General features: G+C 37.2%; 2 protein-coding genes and 1 pseudogene across 2 annotated transcripts; 2 read left to right on the top strand and 1 right to left on the bottom strand.

The window, feature by feature from the left end:
* Positions 1-8,475: 8,475 nt before the first annotated feature.
* Positions 8,476-10,012, top strand: LOC112181612 (cyclin-U4-1). Its single transcript, XM_024319987.2, has 2 exons — positions 8,476-8,875; positions 9,544-10,012. The coding sequence occupies exons 1-2, from the start codon at positions 8,541-8,543 to the stop codon at positions 9,818-9,820; spliced, it is 612 nt and encodes a 203-aa protein (XP_024175755.1). The 5' UTR covers positions 8,476-8,540; the 3' UTR covers positions 9,821-10,012.
* Positions 10,013-12,800: 2,788 nt separating this feature from the next.
* On the top strand, positions 12,801-13,059 carry LOC112166352 (annotated as a pseudogene).
* A 2,089-nt stretch (positions 13,060-15,148) lies between these two features.
* Positions 15,149-15,688, bottom strand: LOC112166343. Its single transcript, XM_024303169.1, has one exon. The coding sequence runs from the start codon at positions 15,686-15,688 to the stop codon at positions 15,149-15,151; it is 540 nt and encodes a 179-aa protein (XP_024158937.1).
* Between the last annotated feature and the right edge of the window lie 4,370 nt (positions 15,689-20,058).

Genomic DNA, 20,058 nt, shown 5'->3' with positions numbered 1-20,058 from the left:
GTTTGTTATGCTCAAAATACTGCCAGCTGATGTCTGCTTCTGATAACGTGGACAAGGGTCCCAATCTTCTGATATGTTTGTAAAGTTGCGAGAAGCCACTGCTTGTCAATAGAAATACAAATGCATCAAGAGGGGAGATTGCGTTTGGCTGACTTTAGCATCGGAGCGCTACCTATCAAGAGAAATACAACGGCGTCAAGAGGGGGGAACCGCGGTTTGCTGTATTCGCTCCTCCAATGGTAAAGTCAGACAATGTATTTATGTTGACAGAGTAGCGGTGGATAGATATTAAATGCGTAATGAATGAAGAGAGAGAAGTTGACCTTTTATAGGTGAAATGAGGATCAACCTCAGTCTTGTTTTCGATGTAGGACTGATATGCTTCAGTTTGCTAGTTTTAGTCATTCCTAATGAGATGACTTTGAGCGGCGCGTGGCACTTTGGCCTAAGCTCAATTTGTCGGTGGAGATTGGCTTGCAGTGTTTATAGGGGTCACTCTTGCGTGGTCATTCTGATAATGGGTGGTAAGCTCCCGCGAGTGCTGATTATGGTTGGCAGTATTGTGCATATACAAGTCCCTCAAGTCCCCAGTCAAGGAGGGATTTCTTGGTTGGGGAGTTACTGTTGCTAAAGCGAAGTCCTAGGCAACATGTTGGGCATAATCAATGCGAGTGTGCTGTCAACCATGGATTTCATCCGAGCGAGCACTTTTGCCCTTTCAGGTGGGCCCCTGCTAGGCCTTCTTGGGAGTCCCTCACTCCCTGGCTAAGAAAGACCTCCTTTGGTCGGATAATTGTTTGGTGAGAGGAGCTGCTTGACAGCTTTAGGCAATACATAGCGAGCTTACTCTTTCGGTGCCTCAGTGTCGGGAGTTAACTCCTGATCAATGGCTGCCTTGGGCTATATGAACTTGTCCCTTACTCTTCCCTGGAGGAGAAAACTTGACTCAATGCCTTGTGGAGGTCAGTGTTACTATTCATGGGAAGGAATGTCTGCTGGTGTGCCTTTTTCCGCTAAACATGAGCTTGACGGGAGAAAGGCGAAGTTTTGGTTTTAGCGGAATGAGCTGCGATGTGTAGGGACTTAGCAAGAGAAGTTCTGCTGGCGAGATATCTTAGTCTGTTATCAGTGGAGAAGCTCTATTGATGGAGAAAGGATCTTCGTGGTGGAGAATAGCTCTACCTGGCAGAGAAGTGGGTTTGTTTGCTAGGGAGTGGAGCTTGTTAGTGGGGGTGTAGGCATTAATTTGAAATAGTGTTTTGGAGGAATACCGAGTTTGTTGACGGAGAACTAGGCTTGTTAACGGGTGTCAGTGTTTGTTATTGGAGAATAAGGTTTGTTGCTGGGAGACAAAACCATACGGAGGAGCAGTTATGAATTTTGAAAATCTAAAGATTCAAAGTTATCTTTTGACAGAGTTGGGCGACATATGGTTGTCTTTGATTGGGTTGGCGCGCGTCAGTACGTCGCTTCATTGCAATTGTCGTTTCTTCATAAATGAGAAGTCATTATTGTCTAGGTAACTGAGGCATCACCTCAGTTAAGTCGAGTAATAATGGGGTAGTGGGGCACGTGGCGTGATCTGGGAAGCGGTTACTTTTGCTTATACAACGGAGATTTGTCGGGGGGTCTTTATTTAAGGGAGGGAAATAGAGTAGGTTTTCACTATTTGCTTCCATTTGAAAGTGTTTCACCCATCTTGAACGAGAAAGCCAAACGAGAGCAGAGGAAGAGAATCATAGCAGAAGGTTGAGAGTGAAAGATCAGGGAGAAGAAAAACGACAAGGGGTGTGAAATTGAACTTCATTCCTCGGCGTTTGGTCATTTGCGACTATGATCAGACTCTTGGTTTGCTTCAGGTTAGTGTTGAGCCCTTGAATTCTTCTTATGCTGTTTTGGTTTCTCCTACATTTGTCTTGCTTTTTTGTGTTGGTAGGGTGAGGATCCAATGTGGTACTTCGGTTTTTTTTTTTTGGTGGTGTTTTGTGCTTTATTTTGGGTATAACGCTGTACCGGGTTCTGGGTTTTGGTGAATTTCGGGGTTTCTGGGTGCTTTTGTTCTTGAGAATAGAGGTAGAATAGGGTTTGGTTAGATCTAACTTGACTGCTAACTTCTAGATTAGAGCGTTTGTTGGAGATGCCGGCCGTTATTGATATCTCAAGCAGTGAAGAATCAAAGTCTGATTTGTTGCCACTTAATACTCCGAAGAGGGTGTTTATTGACTCGTTGCATCGTTCTGCTTTTGCAGGTGTTGGGTTTGAAGAGCCGCTAGACGTAGTTCTGCTTCAACTAATTTCACCACCACGTATGGCTTCGCGGCAAAACATAGAACATGAGATTGCCCGCCAAAAAGAGGAGGTGGAACATGAGACTAGTGAGGGAGTGTCGGTATTTCTGCTCAAAGTGATGAGGGCAACGACATTGTTGAAGAAGGGTAGAGCTCCCATTATGCGGACTTCTCTTGGACGCTTAGCGATAGTGTTGGGGTGGACAAGGCTCGCTCAACCATGTTGTTCTGGGCTATCGATAGGTTGAGGGAGCGATTTTTGTTGCCAAGTATTGTTAAGTTGCGGCAGTTTCGAAAGGATAAGAAAGCAATAGACTTGGCTGATGGTGAAGCTGCCTTTGGGAAGGTTGTGGAGGGGTATAATGGTCTGGCTAGGTGGAGAAGAGGGTTGTTGGATTTCATAGTCAGCTTTCTGCACTTTTCTTGCAGAAGTTGGGTCCTTGAAACCAAACTGAGGCGGCCGGAATACATGAAGTACCAGTTTTACCCCTAAAAAGTTAACGGGGTTAACATTTTTATTGTTCATAGGTATGAATAATATTGGGTTGGGCTTAAATTTTCATGTACCATTTTCATATTTCACAAAACATAGGTATGAAAGTTAATTGTCTGGAAAAATTCAGGTACTGTTTGAACGATTTTCCTTTTCTAATACATGCCCAAAAATTAAAGTCTTCGCATGTGGAAATTTGAACCATCGTTCAATAACACTTTATTTATTTATTTGCTTTGTTTGATACTAGGGAAAAAAACAAACAAAAAACAGAGAGAAACTAGCAATGGTGGATCATATATATGTTGGCCTTTATAGTTGGGATTATAGATAACTAGCTAGACAGCTAAACTGTAACTACGTACCCACTGGCGGATCCAAGTAGTAACTGGGGCGGGCTCCAGCCCGTCCCAGAATTTTGGGCCTAAAAAAAAAATTAGATGTATACCTTTTATTTTTATTTTTTTAATAAGGTATTATCCACCATTCAAGCCCACTAGCCCTCCCGACACCCTTATTCACTCGACTTGTCGACCACGCCCTTATTCGATCAATCGATCTCCAGTTCGTCTCCGCCTCTTCGGTCTCTCCTCCTCTTCCCGACTCCAGCTCTACCCTTCTCCACTTCTGTTACTCTTCCTCTTCAATTTGGGGCAATGAATTCAATGTAAGTTCAATTTTGTTTAATTGAATCAATCCAATTTGGGGAAATTTATAGGGTTAACTGGTTAAGGATTGATGTGAAATTCAATTTCGTAGGTTGTAGTGGATTGAAGATTTCGTGGATTGAAGAATGAAACCTTGGTCAAATTATCTTGCTTTGGAAATCTGGTATGCAGCATGCAGCATTCTCTCCGTCTCCTTGTTCTGCAAATCTGCAATTTATTGTTTAATTGATGATTTGATGTGGGTTAAATGTGATGTTGGTTTAAATGTTTAATTGATGTGGGCTAATCAACTTTGTACTTTAAACAGGAGGCTTCTTTCTGCTTGTTTGTTTAATTGTGAATTGGAATTAAGAACTGGAAGTCTGGAACACAAAGGGATTAACCGATTAAGTGAATGGCAGAACTTGAGTCTACTGCTTTCTGAGGCACTTTTGTCTTTTCTTTTCATTGTGCATTAGTGTATATAAAATTATGGCTTATATTGTGGTTTTTTGTTTTTGTTAAATTAGTTATTATGAAAAGTAGTTAATTCAAAGTTAATTTCTGTTTTTGTTAAATTAGTTATTATGATTGTATGGTCCTTCACATTGAGAAGGAATATGCTGAATCTATTAAAAATGAATCGGTGATCAAAGAGTTTGAAGCATGTGGAACTCGTAGAGTTAGATTTAGTTAGTTTAGGTTCTTGTATTGCATTGGACGTTTATTTTGTTGTTGATTTTATTTTCTTAGTTTTGTATAGATATGCATTTGAGGGGTAAGGCTCACTACGTCCCCCCCTGACTAGGTATACCTTGTTTTAAAATTAATAAAATTCTCTCGCACCGTCAAGATTCTCCATATATATATATATATAATTTTTTTTTTGTTTAAGAAATCCAGCCCGTCCAAAGTTTCAATCCTAGATCCACCACTGTACGTACCTAGCTATGGTTAATCGTATATTTTATTTTCACTTCTCTAGACTCACTCTAATATGCATGCCCAATGCAATTGATTGTTATGAGGAGCAAATCATTCCTTATCCAGGTGTATTGTCCTATACGAAGACTAAGACCTTCCCCTTGGCATAAAAAAGAAGCACAATTAGCAAGGAATTACAACATCAATCTATTGATGATTAAGTCCATATACTTATTGCAATTAATCTTTAATTTAATTCAACCACTGGAATTGCAACCCAATATAATTACCAAATGTACGACCATGAGGTTGTTAAGCTTACAACCACTACGAAGGAAATACATCTCTGTTAGGTCATATAGTTGATGGCATTATCTCCTATTTACAGCTCCTCTCTGACTCCTTCTATTGAACTTGCTATATATGTTTTGTAGCTCTCAAGCTTGCAAAGCTTGCTTTAGTACAAAAGAGTTCAGAATTAGCACATAAGCTTAATTGATGACATTATCTACTATTTCGAGTTTTAGTTAAAATTGAGCATTATGAGTAACCTCGACTTAATTATTAATAAAGATTTGAAACAACAAAAGAGTTCAACCGTTTACCCTGCTCTCTTTCATCTTCAATTTTTTTTTTAGATGACTCTTTCATCTTCACTAAATACTGATTGATAGATGTATTAAAAAATAAAAATAAAATAGAAAGAACAGAAGGAAAAGAAAGGTTAGACATTCATAAGAACATAACTCCCACGTCACTAACTCAAATAATTGGTATCTCAGTGAAACGATTTGGCATAATTTAATCAACCAATCCTGGGATGTCTAAAACATTTGGCTTTACAACAAGAAAAGGTGAAGGTTTTAATTGATTTTCAATTATTTTTCTCTTTTATTTTATTTTCAATAAAAACATGGAGGGGTTCAGACCGAAAAAAAAACATGGAGGGGTGTCTTATTCAATTAAAACTCGGAGGATGCCCCACTAGTATGAACAAAAAATTGAAGAACATGTGGTCCATTATTTCTCCCATTTTCATATTCGAATTGCAAAACTCTTTCTTACATTTTCGTGGTAGCAAATCATGCAAATCCACAAGGTACGTACTTTAGGTTTTGGTTTTTGTTTTGTTTTCTTATATTGTCGAAGGCGGGAGAGGATGAAGGGGGATCACATGAACAGCACATGCAACAGAGACAAGCCTCTGAATCTTGATCACAATTCAAATGCCGATTTGTTGCTCTCACTCAAACATGCATGTTTCTCATGCTTTCACGCCTAGATTTCCAATTGATGTAGAGCAAAAGCTATTTCCCAATCAAATCATGTCAACTATTATAAGTATGACTATATAGGAAGATATTCTCGTGATTGGTTGAGTAACATAGAGATACAAATTTGAGAATGGAACCTTCCTTGGGGTCAACTTGAAGCAATTCGACCAACAAAATGTTTGCAGATGTCTCAACAAAGAGAAGTTATATGGTACATCAGTGTGTCAATACATGAACCAAATTTAGTTCGATATCAAGGTAGATTAGTCTTATATAAAAACAGAGTAATCTCAAATTAATCTACTCCTGCATAGCCAATTTACTTCTAAATTGAATTAGTTTACTTGATGTATAGACGAACTCCCCAATAATTATCTTAGTATATTGTTTTATATTAGTGATAAGAGAAAATGTATCACACCGACTTAATTAGGACAGAGGAGTATATGGTGATGAACCTATAATATGCCGGCCAGAACATGAGAAGTTTAGATTGTCTACCCACGGATAATATTTTCTGTAGCTGGCTTGGATTTTATATGCAGAAGGCATGTAGTTTAGCCTCAAACCAGATAGAAAATAACAAACTTTATGATAATAAAAATGAAATCTATACTGTAAAAGCACCTCTTGTTAAAACCTCTCTTCTTTTTTGTCCTATATTACCAGAAGGTTAGATTCCTGGATGGCCTGCGTTGTCTTTTCTTCATTTCCTTGTTTTTGAATTTGATCTGACCCTAAGTGCCACTTTGAGATATTATCTAGCTTGCTAGCTAGTTAGTAGAGGTCGAGGGTGCCCTTTGGTTTTGGGTACAAGTGGAATATTGGAATGATGGATTCAAAAGAAAGTATTTGGATTTTAGGAATAAGCTTATATGGATAAGAAGAACCCTATAACTAATAAACACAAGATATCCTTAAGCTACGTATAGTGACATTATAGAGAAACGAGCGGTGGATTTGTGATTGTGATGACTTTTTTTCTTTAAGAATTATAGGTAGACGCTTGATGCTTCAAATTGGCTATTACAGATAATATTGCCTAATTCTCTATATACTTATTAGGAAAAAAAAAACACTGGAAACTTAATCCGGTTATCAGTACTTTGGAGCGTACTCTATACTCGATCCTCCAGACTTTCCAAAACTGCACCAGACTTCTAGTTGATGGATCTTGCCTCCGGGGATTCCCAATTCTAATCTTTCCACCCTGTACTAAAGTACTTACCTCAACAATTTTCCTACATTAATCAACTCCCGTTTTCTTAAGTTTTCTAATATGGAATATACTCTAGATGACTAGATACAATGAATACAATTTTCTTTTAACAATAAATAAAACTTTTTGAACCCGAAGTAATTCACACCCACATTGCTTGAGCGATATGGACGGATGAATGTGTCCAAAACTCCAAATCATGCTCGCTCTACAGACTTTGACATTTTGTTCGATGGTAGCTACTTGATTGACAGACATTAATCCCCGCAAACCTCGTGAATTTTTTTAGTCACAAGCAACTTATTGAGGTATCTAACTTCTGGTTCTCTGAACACATAAAGCTGGTTTTTTAATTTTGCCCACAAAAACCTAACATTGCCTTAAGATCTGGATCACATGACCCAATCTTTTTTTTTTTTTTGTATAAAAAAAGGTAACCAATCTTAAGAAACCCAACTCACTATCCCCCTAAATTTGCAAAATTTAAGTAGAAATGCTTTATACTGCCTGGAACAAAAGCAGCATATACATTATGAAAGATTATGAATGCTAGTAGACCAAGAGTGCATATCCATGTTATGCCTACCCAATTGTATGGGAATCCCAACACATGCAAAGATGCAAGATCTCCTTTGGAAAAAGGGACACCCCACATATTTACAATCACAATTTCTCACATGTAACCACATGATGGGTATGGCATGCCATCACCATTATCACAGCAAATCACCATAAAACCCCCCACATTCATTTCAAAGAAAAGGACATTATTGATTGGTGATTAGTGCAGCACTAATTAATCCACCTTTCTTCCCTCTTTGTGAGGTTTGAAATAGAAAGGAAAAAAAAGAGATAAACAAAATCATTGCCCAGCTCAAAATTCAAGTACATGTGACATGAAAATGAGAAAAAGTCACAAACCCACTAAACAAATGGGGATCTACAAGTCATAATTTAATTGATGAGGAGGGTATTCCAAACTCCTACTCTTCAATGGTACATTTTTGGTCTGTGTTTAAAGAAAAAATAGTGTTACATATCCCAAATATTGTACCATACAACATGATATCTTATACATGTTATAGATAATTTTTATTATGCTTTTAAAATAAGTGTGACACCGATGGTTAGACATCATATTCTTTTTTACTTCAATGACAATCAAGCTTTTTCGTCAAAAGAAAAAACAAGTTAACTAATTGCAAGAGGAGAAAATCAAGTACATACTATCAAGTACATTTTCTTATTTGCACTACATACTCAAGCGGAGAAAATCAATTTTTTCTGTTAAGTCACATGAGATAAACTCTGCCCTTTATAGTTTTGGTGTCTGTTTTTGGTTATTTTAGTTAGAATAAAAAGTTCAAAATCAAATGAAAAGAAAAAAAATGTTGGACAGACAAAGATTAAATGAGAAAACACCTAAACGGTTTACAAAGTAAAAACTAAAAACAGTTTTTACTTAGCTTTATGTGTGCTCTTCCTTTCTCTCTTGTTTGACCTCCTCTACCATTTCTGACCTTCTCTCATTTTCTTCAACTATAGAAACAAACAAAACAAAATTTGAAAAGTTACTGATAACTACCCTTATATATAACCCAACACCAGCCTTAATTATAGCACCTGCAAAACACTTGAGCACCAACAAAAACCCATACACCTCGAAGCACTACGACAAAACTTGCCATCATCTCAATGGCAGAGCTAGAGAATCCAATTGTGATGAACAAGATCATCACATTCCTCTCTTCTTTGGTTCAGAGAGTAGCTGAATCAAATGATCTCAATTCTCAGTTCCAAATCCAGACAGTCTCAGTCTTCCATGGTCTAACTAGACCTACGATTTCAATTCAGAGCTACCTAGAGAGGATCTTCAAGTATGCAAATTGCAGCCCTTCTTGCTTAATCGTCGCATATGTTTATCTCGATCGGTTTACTCAGAAGCAGCCCTCCTTGCCTATCAATTCGTTCAACGTTCATCGGTTGCTGATTACTAGTGTCATGGTGGCTGCAAAATTCATGGATGATATGTAAGTATCTGAACTTGAACTTATTACATGCATTGTGTTCATACAGTTTAGTTTTAGCTAGATTTTTTTTTTTATGCATAAGTGTAGATTGGAACATGTGAATTCCATGGATTTATTCTCTGGTTTGTGATCTGGGTTTTTAGGTTCTTGCATAGTTTCAAATATCTGAACTTGAACTTATTACATGCATTGTGCTCATACAGTTTAGTTTTAGCTAGATTGTTGTTTTATGCATAAGTGTAGATTAGAACATATGAATTCCATGGATTTATTCTCTGTTTTGTGATCTGGGTTTTTAGGTTCTTGCATAGTTTCAAATATTGGAAACCTTCTTTGCCTCAGATGTTGAATTTGATTCCTTGCTTACTACTTTAAATTTCAGAACAAAAATACGTACTTATTTAAATAATGTTTGATTATAATAAGTGGCTGTTGAGTCTCCAACAATATGTTTTATCAGAAAATCCAACTAACTCCAGCCATGTGCTAATCTGGCTTTCCTAGTTATGGAGAGTCCACCAAGATGCACATGTTGACAAAACTTAATAAAATTTGATCAACTCTATGAAGTCAAAAATTAAAGTATATCATTTTTTGTTGATCCCCAAAATAGGTTTGTGTAAATTCCATTCATTTCTAATTTTATTCATGGGATGTTTTACATTCAGGTACTACAATAATGCTTATTATGCAAAAGTTGGAGGGATCAGCACAGCAGAGATGAATTTTCTTGAAGTGGATTTCCTATTTGGTTTGAGCTTCAACTTGAATGTGACTCCCACAACCTTCACCACCTACTGTTCCTACCTTCAAAGGGAAATGCTTCTGTTGCAACCTCCTCTAGATTCCATAGATTCTTCTCTCAGTTTGGGAAAATCACTAAAGCTCCATTTGTGCTTTGATGAAGATGACCCCTCACATAAGCAACGGCAACTTGCTGTTTAGCTTTACAGGGAGAACTCTACCATAAAAGTAGTTGATGTAGTGAGTTTGTACTTTTCCTATATTCTTGGGTTGGCAAAATGAACAATTAGGCTTTTGTGCACTTTTCTTTGTTCGTTTTGCTATTTGGGGTTTTGTAATTGAGCTATTTGGCATGTATATAAAGATGGGTGTTGACAATTCCAGTCTGGAAAACAAAGCCCTAATGATACTTTGTTGTTATACATAAATGTTTGGATTCTGTTAACTTTTTGGTTGGCACAAGTGCATAGATTGGTGGCTAGGCATGCCAATGTGCTTAAATACTAGATCACAATCTGGAAGGAAAATGAGTGGTGAGTGCAAAAAGCTAGCTTGTTTGGTGGAATGGGTGGATAGCTAGGTCAGACTGAACCAAAAGAATGCTAGAGTGCAATAAAGGGCTATTTTACTGGAGGCATATTTGGTATTGACAGTTGGTTTGGTTAGACAGTTGTACTGACCTAGAGAGGGAACAAGGAACATGTGCAATCATGGGGCAACTCTTAGTTGGACAGATAGATGGAGAAAAGAGAGAGAACTCTTTAGAATAAAGTTTTTGAACTACAGAAATAGTTGGAACATTAGAGAAGCCTTTAGTAAACATAGCCCCAATTTTAATCTTTCAGTTTCTGAAATTTAAATTCAAACACCATTGTTGCTCAAACTAGTGTAAGTTCGTAAACTACATGGATTTAATAAATGTTTAAAATGTAGTCGAATAGTATATTTAATAACTTATTCGATAGTATTCGAGTAATCAGAGTAATTTTGAGTTCGTCGTAAGAATTTGTTATATAATGACTATAATTTTTACTACAGATTTAAACAATAAATCATTTGGTTCATGGTAATATTATAATATCTAGACAAGAAATAGTTTCGTCATACAATGTTAGATATTTTGATCTGCACTTGCGCCGAAAGTGCATAGAAATTTCAACTGATAACATGAAACAAACATGGCATGAATTAGTTTCTTAGTTCTTGCCTGGACAGACAGTGAGAGATGCATAGTGTTGCCCTTCTGCCAACTGGTTATACAGATAGTTCAGCACGACGCTATTTTAGATTTAGTAACTCCATAGAAAACCTGAGCTGGATATATAGTGAATCCTACTTCTGTAAATATTCCTAGAAGACCCATTTCATTGATTTCAAATTACCCACATCAAATCTAGAAAACTTGTCCAAATTATACATCATACGTATTCTAACTTGTTTTTTTTTTTTTTTTCTCGGTCTGAAAGTTTTCCAAATGACCCACTATAAATTGTTTTCACTACTGTTTACTGACAATGGTTTGTTATTCCTAAGCTACTGGGCTGCTTCTTCATGCTTTGGGCCTAATATTTTTAACGGTTTTTGTTTATTTACCCTATTTTTAGAGAATTTTTTCTCACTTTACCCCATTAAGTTTTTTTAATTCTCTCTTACCCAAAACACTCTAAAAGAGGTCTTCCCTAATACCTCCATTAAGATTTTTTTTTTGTTTTTTATTTTTTTAATACCATTTTACCCTTACCCTTTTGTTACTTAAAGAGAGAGAGAGAAACCATGAGAGACTTCGCCAGAGTCCGGTCACCGGTCACCGGAATCCTGTCAACTTTCGCTGGATTCCGGTCAACGTTTGCAGGATTCCGACCACCGGCCATCAGAGTCAAGTCACTGACTACCGCCCACCAGAATTTGCTGAAAATATCACTGGAAAGTTTCTTTGCACCCAATAGATATCTATTGCCCTCTAATAGACGTCTACTATCAGCCATGTATTGCCCCCAATCGACAACTATCAACCATGTATTGCCCCCCAATAGACGTCTATTGCCCCCTAATAGAACTTTAGGTAGCTGAAATAGGAACTAATCTTTTTAAAATTAGACAGATAAAACTTTGATTAAAGAAAAAAATGAAGAAATGATATCAATTTTAAAACGTCTATTGCCTCCCAATAGACGTTTCGATTACCGAAATGAGAACTAATTTTTCTAAAATTACACAAATATAACTTTGATTAAAGAAAAAAGAGAGGAGATTACATCAATTCAAAACGTCTAATGCCCCCCAATATAATCTTTTTTTTTTCTTTTTGGACCTTCTACCCCCATTTTTTCTCTCTTTGTAGTCCAAAACATCCAAAATAGTATTCAACCAAAGCATTCGACCAAAAGCTGATGTTTGTCATAAAAAAATAAAAATAAAAATAAAAAACCCAAAAGCCGAGGTTTGCTTTTCACCTTTGTTTGCATGTAAGACTAATAATAATCAAATCAAACCAAAATTGCAGGACTCGTGACTGTGCCAAACCCCGCCAAACTGGACTCGAATATAAGGAACCAACCATGGAGATCCGAATTCCAACAAGGCGAAGCCCTGATCAGGTCTGGTCGGTACCGTCGTATCCAGTATAAGAGTTGCTGGTGATGATTTTACGGTGGTGGTCCTTCTTGTGGTCCTCGGCTCCCTGGCCGGCATTGAGATTGTCGGAGCGGGAGCCGGTGCAGTTGACGGTGTCGCAGGCGATGAAGTAGCGGCGGAGGCGATTGGAGACGATGTCCATAATCAGCATCGCCTCTGTCCATAACCGGTGCTCAGAGACGATCTCCAAAACTGGCTCCGACGAAATCTCCTGGCCTCCGCGACGACCCAAACCATTCGGGCAACGTGGCGAGCCTGGTGAGACCGGCGGCAGAATTTGAAATGATAGCGGCAGTGAGAGAGAGTAGATCAGAGAGAGAGAGAGAGAGAGAGAGAGAGAGAGAGAATAAAAATCAGTTGTTGGGGTAAGTGAGATATTTTTTTCTCATTTTGGGGCTTTTGGTCAAGGACCTTTTTTAAGGTCATTAATTTGGGCTCAAATTCAGGATATGAGAACCTTTGGCGGTCACCTTCAACGAGTAGGGTTTGAGTGTCTGTATATATAAGAGTGTTACATTCTAAGCTCTTATATGTTGATTCTGAACCAATGGCTACAATACCAGTTAACCCAAACCTTTCTTGAACAATCTAACTGGAAAGTCTGTGCTTGTGAAGCTTAAATGGGGAATGGAGTACAAAGGCTTTCTTGTTGCGGTGGATTCCTATATGAACTTGCAGCTAGCCAACACTGAAGAGTTTATTGATGAACAATTCACTGGAAATCTTGGATAGATTTTGATCAGATGCAACATGTTCTCTATCTTCGCAGGATGTCAGGAGACGAAGAAATTGTAGATGCTCAGTAACAGGACTGAGATGTGGGATTTGCACTGCATTAATCAGTATTATATCTCCCGTATTTGTTGTTGCATATTTTTCTTTTTTGTGCGTAATTGAGTGAGTAATGTTCTGTCTATAGTATTATATGGATCTGTTTAAGTGCTTGTTCCATCTTTTTCTTTTTTGTGCGTAATTGAGTGAGTAATGTTCTGTCTATAGTATTATATGGATCTGTTCAAGTGCTTGTTCGATCTTTTTCTTTCAGAATAATTTATATTTGAATTAATCATCTTTAGGGTTTCAGTACTATTTGAAAGCATCATTAGTAAATAAAGCAATTTAAGACATGCAAAGTTATTAAAAAAAAAGAAAAAAGTAACTGAAAGTGCAACTGGCTTTAACTTAATTTAATAACAATAATGAGGTCAATATGATCAATGAATAGAATGAAGTTAATACGGAAATATAACGCATCATAAATCTTTCTGGAGTTCGAGTTATTATGTTCTGTGTCACTAATATGTGCTCTTGTTTTTCATTGTATTCGGTGAAATTAAAAGATAAACATTAATTTTTGTGTGGGTAGTAAACATGGAGTATGATGCATGAACAAAATTATGTTCATATTTTCCATGTGCGGTCTGTATTGGTTGTCAATGAAATTGTCTTTTGCATTAAATAATAAAATAGTTGTTTATTACTTTGACGGAATATGGCGTGGATCTGGCCATCTGGGCCTAATTTAGATTTTAGGATTGGGATTGGATGCTACCCTGTGTTTGTTTTTTTGTTGTTGTAGAATTAGTGTACGACAATGTGTGCTCGGTTTTTGTTATGCTTCAATCACAAAACACCACTGATGACTTGAGGAGTGATGTTGGAATTCACCGGAAAGTTTCTAAATATCACATGTTTTCACGGGTGAGTGCTAATTTTATTAATGAGGAGAAGTATGGATGAAAATGTTGGAGAGGAAAGATCCCACATTGGAAAAGTGACAAATAAAATATAACTTATAAGTGGGTGGATCTCACCTAATTGTACCGAGGCCTTTTGTGATTAAAACCAACACCTATCGGGTGGTTAAGTTGAGACAATATCGGTACAATGGTGGGCCACGGGTCACGCTTGTCGCTGTTTAACATGATATCAGAGAGGATCGCTCTTTAATACGTCGTCATCATGGACCCGGATATGGGTTCATTCATTAATTGATTGGTGTTAAATTGGCCATCGGAAGTTTCCGATTGGATTATTGCCAAATGTCTGATGTGGACCTTGGATTGTTATGTGATTGGTCAAGTCTCTAATGTGGGACTTGTGACCCGATTTCCAATGTGGAATCGGGTTTGTCAATTAATTCCACGTGTGAACGTGAGGGGGCGTGTTGGAGAGGAAAGATTCCACATTGGAAAAGTGACAAATAAAATATAACTTATAAGTGGGTGGATCTCACCCAATTATACCGAGACCTTTTGTGATTAAAACTCAACACCTATCGGGTGGTTAAGTTGGAACAATATCGGTACAATGGTGGGCCACGGGCTCTAGCCCTTTCTTTCCCAGTCTTTCCAACAACCCTTCTGTCCCCCTTTAATAAGAAGGATGCAAATGAGTTGCTCATCGATGAACATTCAGTTAGTTTTTTCTATATAACCAAGTATGTAGCTAACAAATTAACTTATATACCAACTGCCAATTCATATCCATTCTTAATTGGTTTCACAATTAGCCTGAACACGTGGGTTTTAGGTGTCAGCTGACATACTTCAAACTTCACGTAATTTCAATTCTTTTCCTGGTCTTATAAATCTGAAGCCTTAGATGTGGCTAGTTAAGACTGTTTTCTTGTTAGTGAAACTTGACATGCTAACCAACGTAATCTAGACCAGACATTCACCCGATAACTCATTCATTTGATCAAAATACAGATCTAAAATCGAATAACATAAGATTACTTTGAGAATCATAGACACTGAGCTGAGGATAATACATACTAGTACGTCCTACCTCATCTTACTCTTTAAAACTCTATCGATTTCAGATTACACACATTAAATCTATAGCAATTCCATCCCTACCAGCATACCACAAATTCTGATAACATTGAGAAGATTAGCAATCGGAACATGGGTTTTGACACCTAAAACGAACAGAATGTTTATACTTCTTGAACAACTGAAACAAGAACCTCAGCACATAAGGCAGAGCAGCAGTGAACAATATGTAACGAAACTTCACAGACTCGTTCGGGGTCACAGCAAACACAGCAGAGCCATAAGTCACAATCATAGAAAGCGTGGCAATCATTACCTCAAAATGGAAAGGGAACCTGTGAGTAAGCAAAACAATTATGAAGATCGAACTCGAAAGAGCCAAGGTGTTCGATATCAAGAACACATAAAACGGCGCCTTGTGAGTTGCATAAATGGCTCTTCCTGCAGTGTGTCCATTATCATTGTCTTGCCAAACGCCTCCCGGAGGATTGACCCCGGCTTGGAAGGTCACGGCAGTGATCAGCGCTGCAACTACTAGCAGAACGTTACGTGCATCGCCTGGTTTGTCGATCTCCTTGTCATACTCAAAGCTCGTGAACCAGCTCCACCCAGATTTTTTTGGAGGGTTCTCTACTGGTTTTTCTGGTGGGCTAGCCATTGCTATTTCCTTTGAAGCTATCGAGCAATGAAGAGTTGGTTTCTAAATAAATAATATGGACCAAAGAGTTGCTTCCCCAGTCGTTCGTTTTTCTATTTTCTTATCTTATTAACTTCACCAATCTATCCGCGTAGGCTCTACTGAACCCAGTCAACCAGCAGTTTCGTGGAGATTCTGAAGAAGCAACAAGGGAGAGCAGAGGAAATAGCACCAAAAGAGATTAGAAAAGAAGATGTCCAAAAGCGTGATCAATAATTTAGTCGGTCTTTGATCTGAAACAAAGAGTTGAGTGGACTGATTCCAAAAAAAAAAAAAAAAAGAGTTGAGAGGACTTTGACCTGCTCAACAATATGTCCAAGTCTACGGATCACCTTCCAGGAATCTAAACACCTCACCTACAATGGGCTGAAATATGCAACGCATTGATGTTACTGGCTACCGTCTTTTCCGTTAGCTATATTACATTTGCAGGGTTGTTCTACATTACCGAGTGTTTGGACCAAAAGCTGAAGTCCATATATATAGAAAGAGAGCTGAAAATCTCAGCTGGCCCTATCAGCTAGCTAGCTAGTATTTGTTCGTTGTCCCCATCAACTTTTTTCTTTTCTTTCTTCCATTTATCTTTATCTTTATTGCAAGTTAACAACTAAAGTTTTCTTTTTCCACCTTTATTAATAGGGAACATACATCACCATTATTTCACCTTTAGTATATACTAAAGGTGAAATAATCGAATTTTATGTTTAAAAAATATTGTAATCATGATTTGAACACCCACGCACGAGACTAATTCACTGAGCTATATCTAACTCACTGAAAGTAGTTTCTTGAGTATTCAAATCACGACGACTAAATTTTTTAAATATAAAATTCAATTATATCATCTTTAACATAATACAAAAGCATTAATTCATGTTCATTTTCTCCCAAATGACCCAAAAGATGATGAAGACCTAGAGATGGTCATCAACCCACAAAACTCATGTTTTATATTTTTTTTTTATATACTTATATTCTAAATGTCAATTTTATTCTTATATTTAACTGAAGAATTAACAGAAGTCCCAAACTATGAAGCGGAACCTAAGTTCAGGTATTAGATTGTCCTCTTTCGAAGAATAGGTATCAAAGTGTCAATTGGCCATACCTCAGATACGTACCATAGAAGTAATTTACCCTTTTTTCTTCCATAGTCGAGTTGGGTAATGGTTGTGTGTGCACGCCGCTTGGACCATAGGGCATTGTGTCCTATCCACTATTAGGCGAGTAGCAACTCCAAAGGAAAAACCGAAAAGAACATTACAATACAACAAGACTCAACTGAAGGACTAACAAAACAAAACTAACTAGAGACAACAAGGGCTCAAACCAGGCAAGACCATCCAAAATACCCAAATAGCAGCTTAGGCCATCTTCAACCATGGACTAAGGGGTGGATATAGCCTAAAAATGAAGATTTTCATCTCCAGTTGGAGGCTAAACTAAACCAAAAATGCTATTTGAGGGGTTATAGCACTAAAGGATGGGCTAAAAGTGGCTCTTTATATAGCCCTTAGGCTATTTTTTTGTGGGGTCCACATTGGTGGCCCAAATAAATGAAATGAATATGGCTGAACAGATCAATGGCTATGATTGAAGCAAATATGCAGTTAGCTGACATCAGCTAGCAAGCTGTTATAGAAAAAGTATCTGTTTTTATCTTTTTATTTTTTTATTTCATTTTGAAAATGTAATGATAGTTTTTAAAAAAATTAATAAAAAAGACAAAATCCTATAAATAACTATAGCACCTCATTTTCGTATCTCACCTTCTTTCATATTTTTGTTCTACCTCCTCACTCCCATAGTTGACACGTGGTACTATAAAATCATATAAAAATATGAATAAGATATTTTTTTTATCAGATATACAACTCAAATGCTACAACTATTCTTTCGTGAGTTAAATTCACAACCTCCCATTTAACCAGATGGTACTGGACAAAATTAATAATATATGACTAGAAAAATAATTATATAAGAATAGAAATAGTAGCATAAGTATAAATTACTATATATTTGAAAAATAATAAAATAACATGACATTTAAACTTATAACCCTAAGAGTTGGAGATGGTAGAAATTATAGCCCTTACTATTGGAATGAATAGTGATTATCGGGGACTAAAATTTAGCCCGGGAGTTATTTTAGCCTCCAACAACTGGAGATGGCCTTAGACCACTACTAGCAAAATAACAACTATCCACTGATTTAAATATGTACGAAATACGTCTTTCTCACATGGTTTTCAATGCGTGAAAGTTTTTACCTATTATACACACGGATTGTTTTTCCGTGCTCTCCCATATGGGGGTTAATGCTCATCTCACATGATTTTAGAAGTTAGTGTGAATCTTTGTCATGGCCCCCACTGTTTATCCATAATTTTTTTTTTTTTTGAGAAATTAGCCATAATTAATTTTGGTTCAATCCATGTGAGTAGAAAATTATAACCCAGACTGATTTCTGTGCGGAAGCCTTAAACACCAGGGGCGGAACCAGGATTAAGAGTTTTTTTTGGGGGGGGGGGGGGAGTCTAAATGTAAAAGCACTTTTTTTGTCATCTTAAACATAAAATTGAAGTAGAAAAAGAACAAATAATTAATGGTAATTAATGTCTTTTTATAACCATATTGAAGTTTTTGCAGGATCAAAATTCAATGTTTGATATATATCTTACAAAATTAAATATCAATCAAATATAAAAAGTAAGATTCAAGGAATTCATTCATTGAGGTATGGTATTAATAGAGAAAGGATAGATTATATAGTGGTGGTGGGAAGGTTATTAAACAACTTCTTACACACGCGCCTTGAAAAAAAGGAAAAACAGTGAGAGTGTGGGGTTCTCTCCCTGTCAAACGCTGCCGGCATCTTATGCCGCTGCGTCTCGGCCGGGAGAGGATTTGTCGGGGGGCGGCCATTTTTGCTTGGCTCTAGCCTTTGTGTCACGCCCCTGATTTTACACACATGAAAATCGATATATATAACCCCATAATTATATATGCGTGAACGTCCAGTCATCAATACAAAATACCTGGAATCTTTTTCCCTTTAACTTACACAGATATTGATGCCCTGAACCCTCAAAGTTAATATACACTCGCTCCATAGAGTTATATATTACACAAGCTTACGAATTAAATTGTCAACAACAAGATAAAACGTAATTGCTCCTCAGAGCTCACTACAACGGAAGTCCAAATAACGGTAAAGTCACAAAGATGGTTTCGTACCGTAAAGCTGCTAGCTCGCTGCCTCAACCTTGATTATCCTAACCTGCAGAATTAACCCCTACACCGTTTGAATAGTGTACCGGGTTGTCACACAACAAACCCGGTAAGCTTTTGCAAGCCCGTATGAGTAACTCAAACCACACACAACTCACGCCAAAAATAAGGAAAACAACTCACGCTTTGATTCCTTAAAACACGAAATAAAGGAGAATAACTCACACTTTAATTTCCTTTCAAATCGAAATAAAAGAAAGCAACTCACACCTTGTTTCCTTTTAAAACGAAACATAGAAAACAACCCACACTTGAATTCTATCAATAAAACATAGAAAACAACGCACACTTTGAATTCTATCAGTTGTACCATAAGCATACCATAGAAAGCAACTCACACCTTGATTTCTATCAAAACGTTAATAAGGAAAACAACTCACACCTTGTCCCCTTAAAAACCATTAATAAGGAAGCAACTCACACCTTGTTCCCTAAAAATACGTAATGTCATGAGTTGTAAATAACCAATTCCCGTTACCCCATGAATTACCTATATGGCAGACAGATTAGAGCTCTAACTGAAAAACGTAACCACTCGTCCGGCCAAAGACGTGGTCACCTGGTATTCTGCCCAAGGTCTCAGACCTTCGATCCTCGGGCCGCAATGTCCCTTGGAGCAAAACATTAAAGGAGTCGCATCTGACCCAAAATGTTACACAAATCGCAACGCTTTTGAAAACAATCGAAATCAACATTTCCATAATCATTGTTTTCCGAAAAAGCCATAACACAAAACAATAAAAAGCATCAATTCATGCCCATTGTTTTCATACCCAAATCTCAACACTTTTCTCAAATCTCAACGCTTTTCAAAACAAATCGAAATCAATCATTTCCACAAATCATTTGTTTTCCAAAAGCCACACCCCAAAACAATAAAAAGCATCATTTCATGCATATTGTTCTCATAAATCCACAAACCACCCAAAACATATATATTTCACGTAAACATATATCTACTAATACATGAATACGTATGTATATATATACATCCCATAATATACATATATACACACGTAATCATCTACTCAAAAGTGCCA

Source organism: Rosa chinensis, chromosome 1 (genome assembly GCF_002994745.2).
Source record: "Rosa chinensis cultivar Old Blush chromosome 1, RchiOBHm-V2, whole genome shotgun sequence".
NCBI classification, from domain to species: domain Eukaryota; kingdom Viridiplantae; phylum Streptophyta; class Magnoliopsida; order Rosales; family Rosaceae; genus Rosa; species Rosa chinensis.
Note: the sequence above shows the minus strand (reverse complement) of the source record. Positions and strands in the feature narration are given on the sequence as shown.